The sequence below is a fragment of the Amblyraja radiata genome, chromosome 21 (assembly GCF_010909765.2).
Source record: "Amblyraja radiata isolate CabotCenter1 chromosome 21, sAmbRad1.1.pri, whole genome shotgun sequence".
Classification (NCBI taxonomy): Eukaryota; Metazoa; Chordata; class Chondrichthyes; order Rajiformes; family Rajidae; genus Amblyraja; species Amblyraja radiata.
The window spans coordinates 35,531,888-35,554,732 of NC_045976.1; the positions used below are offsets into that span (position 1 = coordinate 35,531,888).

At 42.9% G+C, this 22,845-nt stretch overlaps 1 protein-coding gene across 2 annotated transcripts in view; it reads right to left on the minus strand.

Annotated features, from left to right (window-relative positions):
• The window catches only part of LOC116985343 (collagen alpha-1(VII) chain-like), a 278,255-nt gene that overhangs the window by 22,252 nt on the left and 233,158 nt on the right, over positions 1-22,845 (minus strand). For both annotated transcript variants that reach the window (XM_033040083.1, XM_033040084.1), the window contains 6 exons: positions 20,345-20,398; positions 17,595-17,648; positions 16,572-16,634; positions 15,836-15,898; positions 7,448-7,564; positions 6,087-6,164 (listed from right to left, as the gene is read on the minus strand). In XM_033040083.1, the coding sequence (XP_032895974.1) occupies positions 6,087-6,164; positions 7,448-7,564; positions 15,836-15,898; positions 16,572-16,634; positions 17,595-17,648; positions 20,345-20,398 (429 nt within the window). The remainder of the gene's footprint in view (positions 1-6,086; positions 6,165-7,447; positions 7,565-15,835; positions 15,899-16,571; positions 16,635-17,594; positions 17,649-20,344; positions 20,399-22,845) is intronic.

Below are 22,845 nucleotides of genomic sequence, written 5' to 3' on the forward strand. Positions count from 1 at the left end.
TGGAGTTGAGGACGAGGTTATTGTTGGCACACCAGGTTGTCAGGTGCTGGACCTCCTCTCTGTAGGCTGACTCATCATTGTCACTGATCAGTCCTACCACCGTGGTGTCGTCGGCAAATTTAATGATGGCGTTGGAGCCATTCTTAGGGATGCAGTCATGGGTGAAGAGGGAGTAGAGGAGAGGGCTGAGCACACAGCCCTGTGGCACGCCGGTGTTCAGTGTTATAGTGGAGGAAGTGAGGTTGTTGACCCTAACAGACTGTGCTTTGTTGGTGAGGAAATCCAGTGTCCAATTGCAGAGGGAGGTGGAGATGCCAAGTCCGCTGAGTTTGGTGATCAAGCTGGCGGGGATGACAGTGTTAAAGGCAGAGCTGAAATCAATGAACAGCAACCTGATGTAGGTGTTATTGCTGTCCAGGTGGGTCAGGGCAGAGTGTAGGGCCGCCGATATGGCGTCCTCTGTAGACCTGTTGGTCTGGTAGGCAAACTGATGGGGGTCCAGTGTGGGGGGGAGGCTGGCTTTGAGGTGAGCCAAGATCAGCCGCTCAAAGCACTTTGCAATGACAGGGGTGAGTGCCACTGGGCGGAAGTCGTTGAGACTCCCTGTAGCTGATTGTTTGGGCACTGGCACAATGGTTGATGTCTTGAGGCAAGTGGAGACGACACCCTAGGCCAGTGACAGATTGAAAATGTCAGTGAAGACTGGGGATAGTTATCCAACCTCTCCTTACAAGTAATACCCTCTAATCCGGGCAAAATTCTGGTAAACCTCTTCTGCACCCTCTCCATAGACTCCTCTACCCTCCTCCCCTAATGGGATGACCATAATGGCACACAATTACTATCATCATTCCTGAGCTATAGAGAATGACGTAACCCTGGATTCCCAATAACTAACCAAAAAGTACATCACTGTTTAAATTCAGACGATCAAAATTAGGAAGAGAAGCATGGAAAAGCTAAATCTGAACAAGGACACTCAAATTGGGAAGGCTGTACAGATGGAATATTAAAGATAGACTGCATTTACCAACTGAGCCTCCAAACTCCTGGACCTTGACTTTGGGGCCTCAATCTGCAACTCGCTTGTGGTTTTCCTAAACTCTATCAGTTAGAATTGGTTATAACATTTCCTCAACTCCAAGGAATGTGTGCTCAGTCTATAGCTCTATTCCGTGTACACCCATGACTGTATAGCACCAATTCGTGTTTCGCCAAATATAGCACAAATTCAATGCCCAGATCAACAGTGATGACGAGTGTGCAGAAAAGAGACCGGGAACTGCATTTCATGGCAACAGAACAACAACCTTAATGTAGCGTAATTAAAGAGTTGGTTGTTGACCTAAGGAGGGGTTCGGTGGGGTGGTGGAGAAGGTGAAAATAACCCTGCCCTCATCAACGGAACTGCTCGAGCAGTAGATAGGCATCCATATCACCAGCAATCTTCTTTGGCATCTATACTTCTATCAAGTCTCCCCTCAACCTCCAATGTACAGAGAAAACATTCCAAATGTGTCCAACCTCTCCTTATGGGCAATACCCTCCAACCCACATAGCATTTGGCTTGAGCACAAGGATTCTCTCAAATTTCTAGAGGATGCACAGTAGAAATGCTGCTTATAAATTAGGCTGCATAGCATATACTTTAAAAAAAAATGCATTATAGCTCTCAATTGTTGTATAAAATGAATGCATGACTGGTAGATTACAGGGCTTAGAATCATACTGAAAGGTAAGATCATGTGGCTTTGTACACGTGAGAGTCAAGGATTCATGTCATACACGTTTGATGCCCGGTCCATTAAATTCACCATATGTATGAAGTCACTCATGGTGTGTAGACTCAAGTGGCATATCAACAGTAGATATGATTTGTAGTAAACACAAAATGCAAGTACAATTTCCCATGGCTCATTCACATGTTCAAGATAAGTAAATTCCTGGTGTAAAGGCGTGGGTGATTGAATGTCTCAGTATAAATAGCCATTTTAAGGTTGTGCCAGGGATAGCACAAGATGCCAGGGGAGTTTGCCTTTGGTGGCTTGATAGTCTGGAGATGGGGATTTGGGGAGAAGGGACAGATGTGCAGCTAGTTAGACAAACTTGCATATGCGATTACAACAGAAATGAAAGAAATTCGTAAACTGAAATTCCTAAACAATAACGTGAATGGTCCCGAGCTGAAACGTCACCTATTCATGTTCTCCTGAGATGCTGCATGGCCCGCTGAATTACTCCAGCACTTCTATGTTTTCTCTCCTTTTAGTCTCTCCCTTACATTTTATGTGATAAATAAATAAATGAACTGAGTTCATAAATCTCACTGATTTGACGAGCAGTTCATATGAAGATTGCTGCATTATAATTTGTCATTTTATTAGTGAAGTGTATTTACATCATCAACACCCAGGCGTTGATAATGTGGGCTGTGGTTTCCTATTTTTAGCAAATGTAAATCGTGCAAAAATAAAGCTTGTTGCACATGATGATGGTGAGTGGGTGGCTGGAAAGCATGCACTTAATTGGTCACAGAACGAGATTAGATTGAACAGGAAGTGCAAAATAAGTATTTCTTTCCTTTTGTTGGAGGTCTGTGTATGTGAGATTGAGATACAGAATGAAGGGGAGAAGTCATTATCAAACTTTCAGTAAGTATTTGAGCATTGGAATAAAGTACATGAAATGAAATATGACACTAATTGGTCACATTCTGCTTCTTTGCGCAATGATTCATTCTTTACTGTAAAATACTGAGAGTGCCAGCTTGTACGGTATGTTCATTTGGACAAAAACACTTGCTGGGATAATGTGGGGGAGGAGGAATAGGGGGTCCTTGTAAGTACGAATCTTTAACTCCATCAACTTACGTAACCATGTCTGCTGGAAGAGTGATCAATGGATTCAGATCTGATACATTTACAATTTTTGAAAGAACTTAAAAATACAATTAACTTTGCATGAAAACATCTTCTGCCTGTTTACTCAAAGGTGGGAGAGAGCAGCACCAAAGTATATGAAAAATATTTTCATAACAGGATAACTATGCCAAAGGTTCTAAAATAGGTAGAAAAATAAAATGAAATAGCGAGCCAATGTAGAGCATCACATATCTCTACCAAAATTATCTCTCCTCCATCATCTGACAGTAAATTTGTGGGGTAACAGGTCCATGATATTTCATTTGCAACCATATTGTTAGACAATTACTAAAGATGCCCCTTTTCAATAAATCTTTAATTTTCACTCTATTCTAGAAGCTTTGGCATCTTTATCCTGAAATTCAAAGTGCACTGCATGGATTAAATATGCTAAATATCAGCACTTGGACATTGAAATCCACATCTACACCAAACCTGTGGAGCTAAATGGGAAAACCAGTGGTTGGTGTTTGCCACTCATGAAATGGAGTTCCAATTTGCAGGGATAGGAGAATAAATGTGCTAGGCCCAGGCCAAATGCTGAAATCCAAGAGGCCACTAGGAATTTAGGATAGTGGTTGCTTTGGAAGCAATGGATGCAGGTTAATGATATGATCCTTTTTACATGGGCTATCTAAAACCGTCCCATGAGTTTTCAAATCGATTTTTCCATCGGGTGATGCCATCAGGTGGTGCCATCGTAGTGGCGCCATCGTAGTGGCAGATTCGCCAGCTGCTGTTAGTCCTTTCACCCTTTTTGTTATTTTTAGTGTGTCTAAAAGTTTGCTCTAAAGGTTTCTTAGTCTTTTTTATGTGGGGAGTGGTGGGGGGGAATAGGGGAAACAGTTTCCCAGTCACATACTTGGACGGAGACTTTAACATTGTGAGCTGTGGTTTGCGGAGCTTCTAGCCACGGGCGCGACACTGACTTTAACATCGCGGAGGCCTTGGATCCTTTGCCAGGGATCGCCAGTGTTGGAGCTCTGTCCAGCTCGGCCTGTGGACATCGGAAGCCGCGGTCTCCGGTTAGACGTGGCCGATTCGGAAACTCTAAGCCCTGAGAGTGTTTACAAACCGTTCTGATGTTGGAGTTCCGATTATCCCGGCGAGAGGGCCGGTACATCGGGCCGTCCAAAGCGGCAACTGCGAAGGGTTCAAAGGCCCCGATCACGGGTGAACAAAGAGGAAGATGACTGAACTTTATTGCCTTCCATCACAGTGGGAAACGTTGTGGGGGATGTTCATGTTAAATTCTACTGTGTATTGTGTTCTTTTATTTGGGTGCAGGAAGATTGTTCCCGGTGTTGGGGAAGTCCAGAACAAGGGGTCACAGTTTAAGGATAAGGGGGAAATCCTTTAGGACCGAGATGAGAAAAACATTTTTCACACAGAGAGTGGTGAATCTCTGGAATTCTCTGCCTAGTTGAGGTCAGTTCATTGGCTATAGTTAAGAGGGCGTTAGATGTGGCCCTTGTGGCTAAAGGGATCAAGGGGTATGGAGAGAAGGCAGGTACAGGATACTGAGTTGGATGATCAGCCATGATCATATTGAATGGCGGTGCAGGCTCGAAGGGCCAAATGGCCTACTCCTGCACCTATTTTCTATGTTTCTATGGCTGTATGGTAACTCAAATCTCACTGTGATAATAAATGTAACTTGAACTTGAGATACCTCCTCCTTAATGCTCAAACTCTTTAAACTCTTCAAATTTACAACCACTCTCCCCCGATTCCGAAGCTTCCCTCAAAATCAAATCTTTGTCACCTTTCTTAGCACTTATCAGCAGGCACTCCCGATGGCATCCTTTGCAAGTTTACTATATTCAAGCCCCTATATGATAAATAATTAGTGTTTATTGCTATGGTGCAAGCAGAGTCTGATTTAGGATTGGTATTATGCTACCTTTGAGCTGTGAGTCGTCAGATTGGATACACAGTACAAAAATTTGGATTCCATGTCTTTACAACTCCAGAAAGGATTTAATTAAAAAGAAAAGAATTAGAAACAGGAAAATAGCTGGCAATGTTGTGATGTTTGCTGCCTAATGCAATGAGAAGAATAGGAGGAATTTCATGCTCCATTTATTATCTGCTGCTAATTAAGTCAATGCTCTGAAAATAGTATATTTAGATGATATACCATATCTACCCTTTCAGCTGCATAGCCCAGAGCAAATATAAATACATTCTAAAACAGTTAGTCTGTAAGGAAATGCAGCAAGGGAGTTGTCCCTTGTCCATTGCTCAGTGTTTAATCTTCACTGCAATGATATTAACATTTAACTAAATGTCTGTAAATAGTCACACTTGCAATAAGAGCTGTTAACCCACTTGGCTGCGTGATAAATGACCTGACGTTGAAGTTTGCTCCACTGATGGGAGCTCCACAGGTGAGATCACACCTGGATTATTGTGTGCAGTTTTGGTCTCCTAATCTGAGGAAGGACATTCTTCCTTATTGAGGGAGTGCAGCATAGGTTTACAAGGTTAATTCCCGAGACTTTGTGGCAACTCTTCTAATAATGCCCGGTCCTCGGGGACAATAAGCCAATACACACAGTATTATCTGCTGATTCTGGTGGATCATGTGTGCCACCCTTGCCACTAGTGTAGATGGGACATTTTGGTCGGGGTGGACAATTTGGGCCAAAGTGCCTGTTTCCACGCAGTGTGTCTCCATGACCCTCAGAGGTACAACACCATTCACGTCAAAGCAGCCTGCTTGATTGCAACTCTGCCAAACATCCAAAACATTCATTCCATCTACCATCATTGTACAATGACTGCAGTGTGTACCATCATCTATATATACCACATTTACTTGGGATGGTTTGTCGAAGACCAGTAACTTCCGCTGCCACGAAGAACAGGACTTAAGGTGCAACTCAACTACCTGCATATTCCCCTCAAAGTTGTATGCTGCCTTTATTTGGAAATGTATCTCAGGCCTTTCATTGTCACTGGGTCTTTGTGCTGCACTGTGGAACTACCTACACTAGAAGAACTGCAGCACTTCAAAATAGCAACTCACCATCATCATCTCAAGGGCGATTGCGTATGTGCAATAAATATTGACCTGGTCAACAACGTCCAGGTCCAAAAGAAGAGCAAATAACAAAAAAAATCCATTGTATAATTTTGAAAGTCTATAAGGAATTTACTAACCAGATCACCTTTTGCTCCTGAAATCCCTGGAAAGCCTCTCTTGCCATGACATGTTCTCCCTCTCTTCCCTGGCTCACCCTATTAAGGAGAGATTTTGATTGTTCACCATTATACATTTTAGAAACATCTTTTTCAATGATCACTTGCAGATACAGCTTAAAATGATGATGTTTCCAAGATATTGTCTGACTATTGTCAGCAGTACTCTGTTATTACACTGTTGTGGATATTCTTCTGATGTAATCCGAGGCAGGGAGTATCAGCAGACCTTTCATTTGTGGAGCAAATACAGTTGAAACTGATCCTGATCTCAACTAATATCCACATATTTTTTAGATGGAATGGGAGGAATAAGAGCCATAGTTTTTTTCTGATCTATTGATCTGTGCAGAGGAGATTTAACAGGTACTGCCTGGATTAGATGAAATTTGGTTATGGATATGCTGGGCTTGGTTTGTTTGGAACCAAGGAGGGCGAGGTTTATTTTATTAAATTTTAAGCACAAATTTCAAGAAGCATAAAGAGGGTAGATAGAATATTTTTTCCATGGTAGGGGTATCAACAACAAGAGGGATGGGTTTAAAGTGGAGTTTTAAAGTTAAACATTTAAAAAAAAAAAAAAAATATTTATTAGAAGTAAAGTACATTACATTAATACAAACCATATATAACTTATTACATTTCTTGTACCACTTCCTTTTTTAAGCTTTAAAAAGAGAAAAAAGTAAAGAAAGTGAGAAAGAGTCGTGAGTTTTAAAGTTGATCGAAGAGGAAACTTACTTTACAGGGAATGCATTACAAATATCAAACATTGCCAGAGGGGGTGTGTAATGCCCCTGTCCCACTTAGGAAACCTGAACGGAAACCTCTGGAGACTTTGCGCCCCGCCCAAGGTTTCCGTGCGGTTCCCGGAGGTTTTTGTCAGTCTCTCTACCTGCTTCCACTGCCTGCAACCTCTGGGAACCGCACGGAAACCTTGGGTGGGGCGCAAAGTCTCCAGAGGTTTCCGTTCAGGTTTGCTAAGTGGGACAGGGGCATAACCTATACTGTAAACTATCTGTAAACCTAGTTAAGGTGGTTTTTAATTTAAGATGGTTTAAAATAAAGTTGTCAGCCGGAAATTTCCTAAGACTATACCCATGAAGATCACTTATTTAGAATATTGGAGGGTGGCTTTTGCCATTGCAATGGTCTCAAGCATCGTTCACGAGAGTAATGAGACAAGATGTAAAAGAAAATGTAACAGAGAAACACAGTCCTTAAGCAAAATACGGTGGATGGTGGAAAATGGAAATGAGAAAATTAAATGCTAGAAATGCTCAGCAACACACTAAAATGTGTCAATCATTAGCCAATACTACCTTGGCTGCAGGTTCACTCTTCTGACCGTGTGGACCGGTTGGTCCTGGTGGTCCGAGCTTTCCATGTAAACCCCTGGCACCTTTAAAGCCGGCGAGTCCAGGTACCCCTTTAGCAGCCTGCACAAAAACAATAAGAAAGTATTTTAAAAAAAGACCAATATTGGGCAATGATCTTCTTATATTTATATCGGTGCCAATATCAAGAATATCACCCTTTCCAGTGCTGCAATACAGCAATTTCTGGTTCTGAGACTTACTTCAGAAGCATTAGATCACACCATAAATGTAAGTATGGTTAGAAGTGGCAATCTGTTATACGTGGATCTTAAATGAGTACGAAGCCCCATTTTAAATGGTTCAAAACCAAATACAGAAAGACAAGTAATAGCATTTACACAAAAATGCTGGAGAAACTCAGTGGGTGCAGCAGCATCTATGGAGCGAAGGAAACAGGCAACGTTTCAGGCCGAAACCCTTCTTCAGACTGATGGTCAGACTGACGAAACCCTTCTTCACTCACCTGCTGCTGCACCCGCTGAGTTTCTCCAGCATTTTTGTGTACCTTCGATTTTCTAGCATCTGCAGTTCCTTCTTAAACACTTAAGTAATAGCAGTTGTTAGATGTAGGTTGGATGTGTGGTGATATGTGCCATTCAGCTGGGACAACAAGGTGAGACAGAAAGATTGAGAAAGAATAGAATAGGGAATCGTGGAAAAGAAAAGGAGCCTTTTTAAAAGATTTAGAGTTGGGGGTTTTTTTGGAACAGCAGGATCAGGTTTGACAGACTGAAAATGCGATGAGAAAACTGAAGCTTATGAAGGAAATATTGTTGGCCTTTTGGTATTAGCTATCATTAGTGACTAATTTTGGTGACCTACAAGCTGTACATTTAGGGAGTGATATACTTTTGATTTATGAACATCTTAGTCTCTGGTGTGTATCTGTGGGTGCAGGCTGTAACTCTTCTCAAATCGGCATTTATAGTTAAAAAATACAGTTGTTCTGACAGTTGTTTTCTACCCAAGGAAAGAATTAACCTGATTCCTTGATTCACCTTGAGTGATAAGTTATTCTAACCTTCATTAAATGGCACAGTGCACAGTGGAGATAGGACTTTCATCTCCAGCAAGAACCTGGAAAGGGTGGTAGGAATAGAAATGAATTGTTGCTGCAACAATATTGGCTACCAGTATTTGATTAATGGTTTGGTACTGGCTGGAATGTTGCAATCCAATTTTACAGTGTTGGCAGCAGTTGTTGCACATGGATTGAAATGCACATCTAGGTTGTGATAATATCTGTGGTATAACATTAACAATTGAACACATGCAAGTGAATTCGAAGTTCTGACATAACTGATGTTATACAGCACTATATTTTACTCTTGATGTTTCTGATTTGGTCATTAAGAATTTAGTCCTGGAATTTTCTCTTGCAGAAATTAAAGTATAAATTCCATCCTGAAGGCGGGAGGTTTGAATGGACATAGGCAGAGAGCAGATTTTTACAGGAATGGATTTTCTCCAACAGGTTTGTTTGAAGTGAAGAAATGTTACAAAGAATTTGTAAAAAAAATGTCCTCAAATGTGCAGATGTAGTGAAAAAACTGCTATCACACCAGATTGGTTTATAAAGTCATAGAGTTGTACAGCATGGAAACAAGTTCCGGCCCGATTTGCCAACTTGTCCACACCGAAGGATGGGCGATGTTTCGGGTCAGGATCCTTCTTCAATAGTTCATTGTTCATAAGTTTTAGGAACAGAATTAGGTGAGGCAGAGGTTCGTTAGGCCATTCGCCTCATCAAGTGGCGATGGGGATGGATCTCCATATTTAAATGGTGGCACGGTGGTGCAACGGTACAGTTGCTGCCTTACAGCGCCAGAGACCCGGTTTTGAACCTGACTGCGGCAGCTGTCTGCACAGAGTTTGTACGTTCTCCCCCGTGACCTACGTGGGGTTTCTCTGAGATCTTCGGTTTCCTTCCACACTCCAAAGACGTACAGGTTTGTAGGTTAATAGGCTTGGTATAAATGTAAAAATTGTCCCTAGAGTCTTTAGGATAGTGTTAATGGGCGGGGATCGCTAGTTGGTGCGGATTCGATGGGCCGAAGGCCCTGCTTCCACACTGTATCTCTAAAAAAAAGATTTACTCCGCCATTCAATCATGGCTGATCTATCTTTTCCTCTCTACCCCGTTATCCTGCCTTCTCCCCATATCCCCTGACTCACATTTGGAAGGGTTGAACTGCATGCCCCATTGAGTGGTCACAACAATGGGGCATGCAGTTCAACCCTTCCAAATGTGAAACCATGCATGTCACCAGAAAGAGGAATCCAGGCGAAACATCTTACAACATACTTGGTGTCACCCTTGAAGAATCCAAACAAACCAAGTATCTTGGCATCAAATTGCAGAATGATCTGCGTTGGAATGGTCAGACTCATCATGCAACAGTGAAAGCAACAGGTGTCCTAAACTTCCTGAGGCGCAACTTTCATCATTGCTCAACTTCTGTCAAGGAGAATCTGTATTTCACCCTCGTTAGACCTCATTTGGACTACGCAGTTGCAGCATGGGACCCATACACAAATAAAATCATTTCTTCCATCGAGCGTGTCCAAAGACAGGCAGCTCGATTTGTTACTAACACCTATGAGAGAGAAGCGAGTGTCACAAAACTTCTGAATTCTCTGGGGTGGAACCCTCTCCAAGACAGATGTGAAGCTCACCGTTTGACCTGTTTTTACAAAATGTTAAATGGTCAGCTAGACATAGATTACAAGACCTACACCAACCCCAAACCAATTAGGAGCAGACGAGGGCATTCGATCCAATTTGTGATCCCAGCTACAAAGACAGATGTGTACAGCAATTCGTTCTTCCCACGCACAATTAAAGCATGGAATAATCTCCACCAAACTATAGTTACCCAACCAGATGCAACTAAATTTAAAGTAGCACTTTCTTCCCAATAACCCTTTCTGGCTTAATCCCTCCCTTCACCACCTCCAGTTTAAATTCCAGTTGGAATATTTTGGAGGACCAAGAAACCAAGAACCAAGAACCACTCACTCATCAAGAAGTCAATTCAAACTATCAAAAAGGTTAAATTTTGCCCTTATTTTTTATGTCTCAGAGGAAATAGCCCTTTAAAAAGAAACCTGAGCTGGTAAGTTGCTAATGATGTGATGAATGCAATCTGAGACATATTAACCCACCTACTTGCTGGAACACTGGGGTATTGTGAATGGAGAAAAGTCCAGCAGGAAGGTCTGGACTCCTTTCAGAGATCCAGGTAACTAGCTGGTCAAAGGTACACAAAATTGCTGGGGAAACTCAGCGGGTGCAGCAGCATCTATGGAGCGAAGGAAATAGGCGACGTTTCGGGCCGAAACCCTTCTTCAGACTAGCTGGTCAATATCTGTTTAAATGACGGATAAAAAAACCTGGTAGTTTCTCTTACATCCAAATCATTTAAGTGTAAAACAAGAACATTTCCTCCAGCAGCATTAGCTTGTTCAGTGCTTTGAAATCATTATTTCTATTATCAAGAAAACTTAATGAAGCCCGAGAAACAGTTTGTGCCTATAATGATTCAATAATCATATTTAAGAATCTACTCCAATTCTAAATACCCATGTTAATTATGTTATTGTCTCAACACGAATGTTGCAGCTAATGAAATATTAGTTAATGTATATTCCTCGATTTAATGTTATCTTTAATTACTTGTGGAAGGTTAACTCGTTGCTAAGGTTTAAAATGTAATTCTGTAATGATTAGTTCTGTTATTATGTAAGATATTATGCATATTGGAATGAAGAAATGCAAGAACTAAGATGCTTGGGATGTATTAAATTGCTACCACTCTTTTCATACCCCATCAGAGCAGATTATTCCCTCGTGTTGCTTGCATTACAATGTTAAAGATTTTGGTGTGTATTTTATGATTAAAATTATAAATTAAGAATGCCTTGAATAAAAGACAGAAGAGACTGTAGATGTTATAATCTGAAATGAAAACAGAATGCTGAAAGAATCCAACAGGTCAAGTAGCATATGTCGAGACTAAAGATGTATGTTTATGTTCGGGTTGACTAAGAGTAAAGAGGATTTAGTCGTGCGTGGTCAGGGTTGGAGGGGAAGTGGGATAGAGACTGGTAGGTGATAGATGGAATCAGATAGGCAGGGAAAATGGGCAGATGGAACCAGATGGGGGAGAAGGGTGGGACAAGGCTGGTAGATGATAGGTGGAACAAGATTGGAAGGGAATGATGAATAGATAGAATCAGGTGAGGGAAAGGGATAGGAAGTTGAACAAAAGTATAAGAAAACAAGGTGGAAAGGTGAGTGTGTGTGGCAGGTGAAAAATAAGGGTGTTGGTTACCAGAATAATTTGACTACACATTATGTTTAAGAAAGAACTGCAGATGCTGGAAAAATCAAAGGTAGACAAAAATGCTGTAGAAACTTAGTGGGCGAGGCAGGATCTATGGAGTGAAGGAATAGGTGACGCTTCGGGTCGAGACCCTTCTTCAGACTGATGTGGGGTTGGGGGGTGGCGGGAAGAAGCAAAGAAGACACGGAGACAGTAGTCTGTGGGAGAGCTGGGAAGGGGAGGGGAAGGATGGAGAAAGAAAGGACTACCTGAAATTGGAGAAGTCAATGTTCATGCAGCTGGGGTGTAAACTACCCAAGCAAAAATATGAGGTGCTGCTCCTCCAATTTGCGGTGGAACTCACTCTGGCCATGGAGGAGGCCCAGGACAGAAAGGTCTACCCTGGATGGTAACTGTAGGAGTTGAGGATGACAAATCCAAACCTTAATATTGTCTTGGTCTCAGCACATAAAGCACAGGTCGCTTCATTATCCAAAGGAGTTGCATTTAAAACTGATCATTGTATAACAAGAGCAATCGTTCACACTTTTGACTTTATTTGAGGGAAAGTTAGTTGATTAGGAGAGTTGGGCCTGGGACACTGCAGTGAGAAATACTTACAGTCATGTTCTGGAGCCAAGATGAAAGGCCATCAATAAATAAACATTTTCCACTATTCATAGTCTGGGAAATTTTTCCTTCATTCCCATAGACTTCAATTTTACCAGAGCTTCATAATGCATGTTTGATCAAATGCTTTTTCGACATCAAAGGCAATGACTCTCATCTAACCACTGAGATTCAGTTCTTTAATCTATGTTAGGATCATGGCTGTAATGAGGTTTGGCCTGTCAGAACCCACAACGAGCATTTGTGAGCAAATCTTCAGTCAGTGGTGCTTGATAGAACCTCAATGATACAATTGGGCCACATTGAGTATACTAAAACAAAGGCAACTACTTGAATGGGGGGTTTGCTTTACTTTTTGAGGTTAAAGACAATACTTTTTTGTTAGATGCTAATGTAATGTATTCGAATACATGTATGGTCTCTATTCCTCAGTATTACTACAGGTGCACAACCTTTTATCCGAAGATCCAAATAACGAAAACCTCCGAATAGCGGACATTTTTTCGGTCCTTGAAGAAAGGTCCTTGAAAACGTTCACCGAGGGCGGCCCGCAGAGGTGACAGCGGAACCTCCGGTCGGTCCTCGAAGAAAGGGGAACTAAATCCCCATTCATAAAAGAGAAGGTGAGGGTATATTGCGCGGGAAGGTTAATAATTGACAATATGCTGCTGCCTGCCCGCTGAGTTAAAATGTTCCCACGGTAGACTCACGATGCACAGTGTATCGTGAGTCTTGCGTGGGAATTTTTTAACTCAGCGGGCAGGCAGCAGCAGATTGTCGCTCGCTTCAGTTTCACCCCACCTACACCCCTCTGCTTCCCGGCCATGTGTGTGACCCCTTCCCTCCCCTCTCCAGCTCCCCGCTCATTGCACCGGCGCGGGGGCTTTGCACTGTCTTCACTGTCGGCGATACCAGCAGGTCAGTGCCAGTCACCGGAGACGTCAGGACCAACGGGACACCGACCCCCAGGCCCACTGCAAGCACGGAGATCCCAGAGACCCACAGCCAGCAGCAGCCCAGCCCCGTTCCAACTCCAGAGGAAAACTGCAAACTGGCCGGAGACGTCAGGACCACCAGAAGCCGTTCCCCGAGCTGCGCCCCCTCATCGGGACACCGACCCCCAGGCCCACTGCAAGCACGGAGATCCCAGAGACCCACAGCCAACAGCAGCCCAGCCCAGCCCCGCTCCAACTACAGAGGAACCTGGGTTGCGGATGACGGGGCGCAGCTCGGGGCGTCATAGGGGCCCATCGGGGAGCGGGTTCCTGTTGGTCCTGACGTCTCCGGCCACCTGCCATCCTCCGGGAACTGTACAGCCCTTGCAGGAGAGTGGGGTTGTTTGCAGTTGTAGAGGGAGGGGGCAAGGGCGGTACAGTTCCCAGTCTCAGCTCCAGTCCAGAAGGGTGGCCGGAGACGTCAGGACCAACGGGACACCGACCCCCAGGCCCACTGCAAGCATGGAGATCCCAGAGACCCACAGCCAGCAGCAACTCCAGCCCCGCTCCAACTCCAGAGGAACACGTAGGGGCAGAAGCTGATGGTGTGCAAGGTACGTCTTGTTCTTGGGGTGGCGCAGCTCGGGCTGTGGGCAAACTGCCACTTGTCGCCGTAGCGGCCCATCGGGGAGCGGATTCCTCTGGAGTTGGAGGGGGAGGGGGGTATTGTGCTGTTTGATCGCCCCCTGCTATCCCAGGGACAGGGAGACACAGCGGCTTTTTAGACTGGTGGGCAATCACTTCCAAAGTTCTGCCCACACAGTCAGTACACCTCTCCTACACTGCATTTCATACAAACATTTATTCTGCAAGAAAAAACTACATTGAAGACTCAAACTTGCGACCGAGTAACTGACGGGATCGAGGCGCAAACTCGCGACCTAGCTCGGGGATTCAAGAATCCCCGAGCTAGGCCGCCTAAGGGCATGTAGCCCCGCTAGGGTGACATGAGTGCGAGAGGTGATTCAATGCTGCGGGCACATTTACAAATTCAGGAATTCATTCAACACACTGCATTTCATACAGACATTTATTCTGCAAGAAAAAACGACATTGAAGACTCAAACTCGCGACCGAGTAACTGCCGGGATCAAGGCGCAAACTCGCGACCTTGCGGATATGAGCTGAGCACTCTACCACTGAACCAGCCATTAAAATCTACGCTAAAAAATTTCCATTACGAAGGCCGACAAATTCTGAATTACGAAAAGTGTCTGGTCCCAAGGCTTTCGGATAAAAGGTTGTGCACCTGTATATATATAGTGCTGTTTAGTTACTGCAAGTCACTCTTTACATTCAATACTGTGCCTACAGTTTAATGAATCACTATCTCTTTCCCTTCCTCTCTCTCTCTCTCTAATTGATACATTTTGCGTATTTACATTTAAATCTTTTCTTTCTCTTTGTAGTTGGTAAAAAAGATCTGCATGGCTACTGGTTTCAGGACTTTTTTTCCATCTATCTCTGCAACTAAACTTGCATAAGTTGGTCTGTCTTCAATCTTCTTGCTAAGTTTTCTTATTTTCTTCACAACTTTCCTTCCCTCCATCTATCTCCATGGCTGGGCTATGAAGTTACTTGAATCAGTTTCTCCCTCATTTTTCCGCCTTGTACTTATGGTGTATAGTTCGCTTGAATTGGACTTGCTCTGTGTCCCTATTATTAGTTGCTTTGGTTTGATTGTTAATCCATATTTAAACATTTTTATGTATAGTGGAGTTGATCTCTAGTTGTATTTGTTTAGTTTCTGCCAGAATTCTCAATGTCTTTCGCTCTTTGTCTTATGTATTTGTGATGATTCCCTATGTTGCAGAATGCTATATTTAAAAGTCATTAGCCAATGACAGAAACAGGTTTTCATAGTAATTACAGTGTGCAAATGCAGAAACTGGCACTGGGCCATGCACTGCCTGATTTGAATAAATTGCCAGCTTTTGTTCATAGCCCATTGATAGCACTCCTCCCCTTCTCTTTATAAAAAAAATACTAGCTGTTTTTCTTCTTGCCATTTGCTGCCCTCAACTGCTAATAACTCATAATATGTCCTACGCCAGGATGGCAATGGATAACATTGGAAAATAATTATTTTTATACTGGAAATCCAGTGGGGTCAAGGCTGCTCAACAATAAGCCAGTTCGGTATTCCGAAAAACGCAAGGAATCAAGGGATTTTACAAAGGTTATTTGAGAATTATAAAAGCGAGCGGGGTGCCTGGTAGCGAGGGAGAGCGGGGTGTAACAGCGAGAGTGAGGTGATTGAAGTATTTAAGACTTATGAAGTATTTTCTCAGTCAGTTGGGTGGAATTTTTATCTGCTGACAATGCAACTTGCCCATCATTTAATTTGATACAGGAGATAATAACATGTTATAAAAACTAACCTTTTGTCCTTTCTCTCCTGGAAGTCCTGTGGGCCCTGGAAGACCTGGAAATCCTTGTAACCCCTAAATTACACAGAAACATTTAATGGCATTTTGTACATTTTTATACTTATAACATTTCAATAAGTACAACGCCGCTTACCATATGCCCCATATGCCCTCACGTGTGGCCCTTGTCTTAAATTTGCACTCTGGATTCTTGTTATTTACCAAATTTGCATTGGATTCGTGTTATTTACCAAATTTTTCATGAGGAACCCTGGCAATTACTTTAATTCTGATCCAATATATATATTATGATATTAATTAACCTCATAAAATATGATATTGAGTCAAAAAGATTATATTACCTGTACTATGATTTTATGTTGCAGTACATGGAATTTCCAGCAAGGAAACAAGCCATTGCTTATAATGTTATTTATGCTCCCAATACAGTTTCTCCTACCTTACTTCCTTTTACCCAATCAGACTGTCACCTTCTTTCTTTTTGACTGAAGTATTTCCCTAAATTCCCTTCAGTGCTTCTATACTATTGATCTCTGCCACAATCTGTGGTAGTGATTTCCATATTCTCACCATTCACTTATGAAGCAAGGAGCTAATGATTATATCTCAATGTAAGTAATCTTTTGGCCTTCACGTACAGCGAGAAACCTCAGTATTCCAAGTAAATTCTCGCTTGTGCCTGTTATATTAGGAACAAGAATATTGATAAAGCAAGATGGATACTAACCTTTTGCCCCATTAGACCATCTAATCCCAATTTTCCTGGTAACCCAGGCTCACCCCTTTCGCCCTTTAAGATAGAAAATATGTAATAGTCAGTGCAAGTCAAGGTATTGGTTGTTGCTTATGCCCAAACATATCCTCCTCTATTGAATTGGAAGTTGTAAAAAAATGTTCTTTGTGCGTCTACTAACTGCACAAGTAGCCATTTTATGTTGCATAGCTCTTATCTTGTTCCATTAAAGTCAATGGACTTATATTTTGAAATAGTGCAACATGCAGTCATTACTGTATTGTGCATTTAACATAAGCGTCAGTAGGTAAAATTCTGCTCCCACTTGTAATTCTATTTTAAATGAAACATAATTGCATTAGGCTTTTAACAATGTAAGTTTACTAGCTCAGCAAAGAATTGGTGAAATCAGTAACATGCGACTTTATGGGTTAGTAATGTCCCTTTTTTTCATGGAACTATTTTCCATTACTGCAAACATTTCTAAACACCTGTTTTTGTTTTTTAATTATGGGGTATTGTGTGTAGTTTGATGATAAAAAAAATGAATGTCATCCATTTTAGAATAAGGCTGTAATGTAACAAAATGTGGTCAAAGTGACGGGTCCAAATACTTTCTGAATGCACTATACGCTGCAACAAGGTATCAGCAAGAAACACTCTAGATTGGAGTAAAATGTGGACTATCAATTCCTATTAGACAAACACATTATGCTGGTGATATAATAACTGCTCTTTAAAATACCATAAATTACAAACAAAATCAAAAAGTATTATTGCTTGGTTTGCTCCCGATAAATATAAATCTTTTTTTTTCTTTACTTAACTCCCACACTGTGAAGCAAATAGTTGCCAGCTGTGAGGGGCAAGTGCGAAACATTAATCTGCATTGACTAATCCAAAACAATTTAAAAAGTGAATCTTCACATGCATAACCTCGAATTATAGAATGGATCAGGAAAATGAATAACTGAAAACTTTTTCAAGAGGGACTCTTTAAAAAAAATCTCCAACCACCTTTTCAGCGCCAATTCCTGATTGTCCTCTTTGGCCTGGAAGACCCCGTGACCCCTAAAATATAAATTAGATGCCTGTTACTGCCGACCCAACCATTCTCTTCACCTTGCACACACAGAAAAGTGGGGATTAGTTGACAATTGCACTGTGATATTGGTTATAGTGACCGTGACATGAAATTTGTACTGTACGAAAGTATAATGTTTGATTATTTAAATATATTAAGTCTTGTACAAATTTAAAACCAACGAGCAAGATTTTCACTTGCTCTATCGTTCCTTGGTTTCAGACGTGACTATGATATGACTTCCAAACAGCATCAATTATGCTTAGGAAAGCTCATTGTTTAACCTGCCAGCAAGCTAGTTAAACCAGAAACAGGATCAACAGAAGAAACATTGGAATATTAGTTTAGTTTAGAGATACAGTGGTCCGAGTCCGCACCGACTAGCGATCCCCGCACATTAACACTATCCTACACATACTCGTGACAATTAACACTTATACCAAGTAAACAAATCCAAGCCAATTAACCTACAAACCTGTACGTCTTTTGGAGTGTGGGAGGAAACCGAAGATCACGGAGAAAACCCACGTGATCACGGGGAGAACGTACAAACTCAGTACAGATAGCACTGGTAGTCAGGATCGAACCCGGGTCTCTGGCGCAGTAAGGCAGCAAATCTACTGCTACGCCACCATGCCATATTGTGGTGATGCATTTCAGGTTTCAAAGAAGGATAGATAACTTCATCCCATAATAGGCGGTGCAGAGTTTTAACGTATAGGTACAGTAATAGAATCGATTTAAAAGTATAAAGTATCCAAAGGAAAATGGGAGGTAGATGAAAATGCTGAAGAAACTCAGCGGGTGAGGCAGCATCTATGGAGCGAAGGAATAGGTGACGTTTCAGGTCGAGACCCTTCTTCTGACTGATGTGGGGGTGGGAAGAAGAAAGGAAGAGGTGGAGACAGTGGGCTGTGGGAGACATGGGAAGGGGAGGGGAAAGAGGGAGAAAGCAAGGACTACCTGAAATTGGAGAAGTCAATGGTCATACTGTTTGGTTGTAAACTACCCAAGCGAAATATGAGGTGCTGCTCCTCCAATTTACAGTGGGACTCACTTTGGCCATGGAGGAGACCCAGGACAGAAAGGTTGGATTCAGAATGGGAGGGGGAGTTGAAGCCACCGGCTCAGTTATTGCAAACTGAGCTAAGATGTTCGGCGAAGCGATCGCCAAATCTCCGCTTGGTCTCAAAGATGTAGAGCAGCTGACACCTAGAGCAGCGATGCAATAGATGAGGAGGTGCAGGTGAACCTCTGTCGCACCTGGAAAGACTGCTTAGGTCCTTGGATGGAGTCAAGGGGGGAGGTAAAGCGACAAGTGTAGCAAGTGTAGCGGTTGCAAGGGAAAGTACCAGGGGAGGGGGTGGTTTGGGTGGGAAGGGACGAATTGACCAGGGAGTTACGGTGGGAGCGGTCTCTGCGGAAAGCCAAAAGAGGAGGAGATGGGAAGATGTGGCCAGTGGTGGGATCCCATTGGAGGTGGCGAAAATGTCGGAGGATTATCTGTTGTATGTGATGGCTGGTAGGGTGGAAGCTGAGGACAAGGGGGACTCTGCCCCTTGACAGTGGTGGGATCCCGTTGGAGGTGGCAAAATAGGAGCATGATTGCTAAAGAAAGTTTGGACAAGAAATTCAATTGCACTGTGTATTTTACACACTTCTGTACACATGAAATATGAGGCTGCTTGGATCACAGTAAAGGCATAAGGAGGTAATTCATGTTTAAACATTTGACAAGGCACCATGAGATTTTTCCAGGGGAATAGATTTTAATGGATTGGAACAAAGGTTACTTGAGCATTCCTTCTAGGGACCGATCTCTCTGAACAATATTTGGCAGTTTGCTACAAAAGATCAGAATGATTGCACCGGTTATATGGCCGATACCTTGCATGGCCAGTACACAGCAAAATCACTCCCTCATGGCCTCAGATGAAGCTGGTATGGGGCACCTGCACAGTTTTTTTGTTTTTTTTTTAATTATCAAAAAATGTATTAAATTATTAAAAAATAATATTTACAATACAATAAATCAAACAGAACCCACCACCATAATACAAGACAAACAAATATAGTAAAGAAACTACTATACAACTATGTTACAATCCTTATTGAGGATACATTCAACCCCCTGCGGTGCCCAGCGGTCCCGGAAATCCCCCAGGGCGCCCGTGGACAATGCGTAGTCCCTCTCCAACATCACCCGGGCGCGGACGTAACCCCGGAAAAGGGGCATGCAGCTGGCTCGGGCAGAGCGGGCACCCGCACAGTGGGAATAATGCTTTTAATAGTGAGGGCTTTTTGGATTAGGCAGCCATTTGGGCTAGCCTAAGCTATTAACAGACAAGACTGACAAAATGTATTGGCAAAACATCTTTTTGTATCATGTCCAATACAGCCCTTTGCTGGCTACAAATAAACATGTCAGAAATGCTTGATGGAACTTTTTTGTGTGGCTGTTAATGTAAGGAGATGCATTAGGCCAGATCTTACCTTGGCCTTCCCTCACAGACGTATGGTTGAAGAGTTTGCCCTTTGGCCTATGTTCCACCATTCAATGACAATGAGAATGATTGAATATATATCATTCACTATGGCACATGATTACATTCTAATTAAAAAACGTTCTCCAGTCAGATGTCCAGTGAGAGATCTTGTGCAGCAATCATGATATCCACCTTACCTTCTCACCTCTATGTCCACTATCTCCTTTGAAGCCTTGGTCTCCCTTATCTCCCTAAAACAGAGAGAAAGTTAATGAACACCTTCTAGTATTTCTTCTAGACAGCTTAAAGATGTCCATGTATACTTAAAGCAAACGAAACACCAATAAGCCACAAAGAGCAATGGGACGAGTACTTGGTCCATATATTTGAGAATCAGCCCATTGCTCATTGAGGATAGAGGGAGAATTTTGACGGGACGAGTTGGAAAAGTACAAAAATGGCAACCTTCGATGGAATCAGAACCAGTAAAACAGATTTACCATTTCATAGAAAAATAGAAATAGAAAAATAGGTGCAGGAGTAAGCCATTCGGCCCTTCGAGCCAGCACCGCCATTCAATGTGATCATGGCTGATCATCCACAATCAGTACCCCGTTCCTGTCTTCTCCCCATATCCCTTGATTCTGCTAGCCCTGAGAGCTCTATCTAACTCTCTTTTGAATGCATCCAGTGAATCGACCTCCACTGCCTTCTGAGGCAGGGAATTCCACAAATTCACAACTTTCTGTGCGAAAATGTTTTTCCTCATCTCAGTTCTCAATGGCCTACCCCATATTCTTAAACTGTGGCCCCTGGTTCTGGACCCCCCCCCAACATCTGGAACATGTTTCCTGCATCTAGCTTGTCCAATCCCTCAATAATTTTATATGTTTCTATAAGATTCCCTTTCATCCTAAATTCCAATGAATACAAGCCCAGTCGACCCATTCTTTCATCATATGTCAGTCCCGCTTTCCCGGGAATTAACCTGGTGAACCTACGCTGCGCTCCCTCAATAGCAATAATATCCTTCCACAAATTAGGAAACCAAATTTGCACACAATACTCCAGGTGCTGTCTCATCAGGGCCCTGTACAACTGAAGTAGGACCTCCTTGGGTCCTATTTGGCTACTAAACTCAAATCCTTTCGCAATGAAGACCAACATGCCATTAGCTTCACGGGCGGTCACAGTGGCCCAGTAGTAGAGTTGCTGCCTTACAGCGAATGCAGCACCGGAGACTCGGGTTCGATCCAGACTACGGGTGCTGTCTGTACGGAGTATGTACGTTCTTCCCGTGACCGTGTGGGTTTTCTCTGAGATCTTCAGTTTCCTCCCACACTCCAAAGACATACAGGTTTGTAGGTTAATTGGCTTGGTAAATGTAAAAATTGTCCCGAGTGGGTGTAGGATAGTGTTAATCTACGGGAATCACTGGTCGGCGTGGACCCGGTGGGCCGAAGGGCCTGTATCTGCACTGTATCTCTAAACTAAACTTCACTAATTTCCTGCTTGATGCTATCCCTAACCTCCCTACTGCTGTTTGGTGGTCTGTGTACAACTCCAACAAGCGTTTTCTGCCCTTAGCTATGTCGCAGTTCTACCCATAACGATTCTACAGCATCCAAGCTAATGTCTCTCCTTGCTATTGCATTAATCTCCTCTTTAACCAACAATGCCACCCCATCTCCTCTTCCTTTCTGTCTATCCTTCCTGAATAGCAAATACCCCTGCATGTTTAGCTCCCAGCCTTGGTCACCCTGGAGCTATGTCTCCGTAATATCATATTTCTTAACTACTAACTGCGCACTCAATTCATCCACCTTATTACGAATGCTCCTCGCATTAAGGCACAAAGGTTTCAGGTTTGTTTTTCTTATCTCCTTTCCACCTTTTGCTTCTGTCCTCCTTTTATGGCCTTCTGTCACTTTGCGTTGGTTCTCATTCCCCCTGCCCTGTTAGTTTAAACGTGACCTTTCCTACACTTCCCCGTTAACTGCACGCATACGCTACCACGTTGTTGACTCCACCCCCCCCACTCTTTAGTTTAAACCCACCGGTGTAGCACTAGCAAACCTGCCTGCCAGAATGTCGGTCCCCCTCCAATTAAGGTGCAGCCTGTCCCTTTTGTATAGGTCACCCCTGTAGATCAGTGCATGCATGTTATGAGTCATACTTTGTAGCTACGCCCATTAGTTTAACAGAAAGCTTCTCAGCACTTTCTCCCTCAGACTTGAGTTACGTATTAAGATGAAGTTACCTATGCTGTAACGCTAATAAAGTCTTTGGATCTTAGTCACTGTGTGTGACCTAAGTTATTCCAACAGCAGAAGCTCGACAACCCCAGCCCCAGAAAAGATCCTAGTGATCAAGAAATCTAAATCCCTGCCCCCTGCACCAACTCTTCAGCCACACATTCAGATCCCCCATCTCCCTGTTCTTATCTTCACTAGCATGAGGTACTGGAAGCAACCCAGAGATAACCACCCTAGAGTTCTCCTAGTGGCGGCGCGGCTCTGACTGCAGCGGCTCTCCGGCAGTCCTGTTTGTTTTGTGTTTTTTGTGTTGTTTATTTTCGTTTTGGTTAGTCTAGTTTTGGTTTTTAGTTTCTGTTTGGGGGGGGGGGGGGTTGAAACGGGGCTTGCTGTCTCTCCCTGCGGGGGAATGCGACTTTTTGTCGTATTCCCCTTCTCTGCCT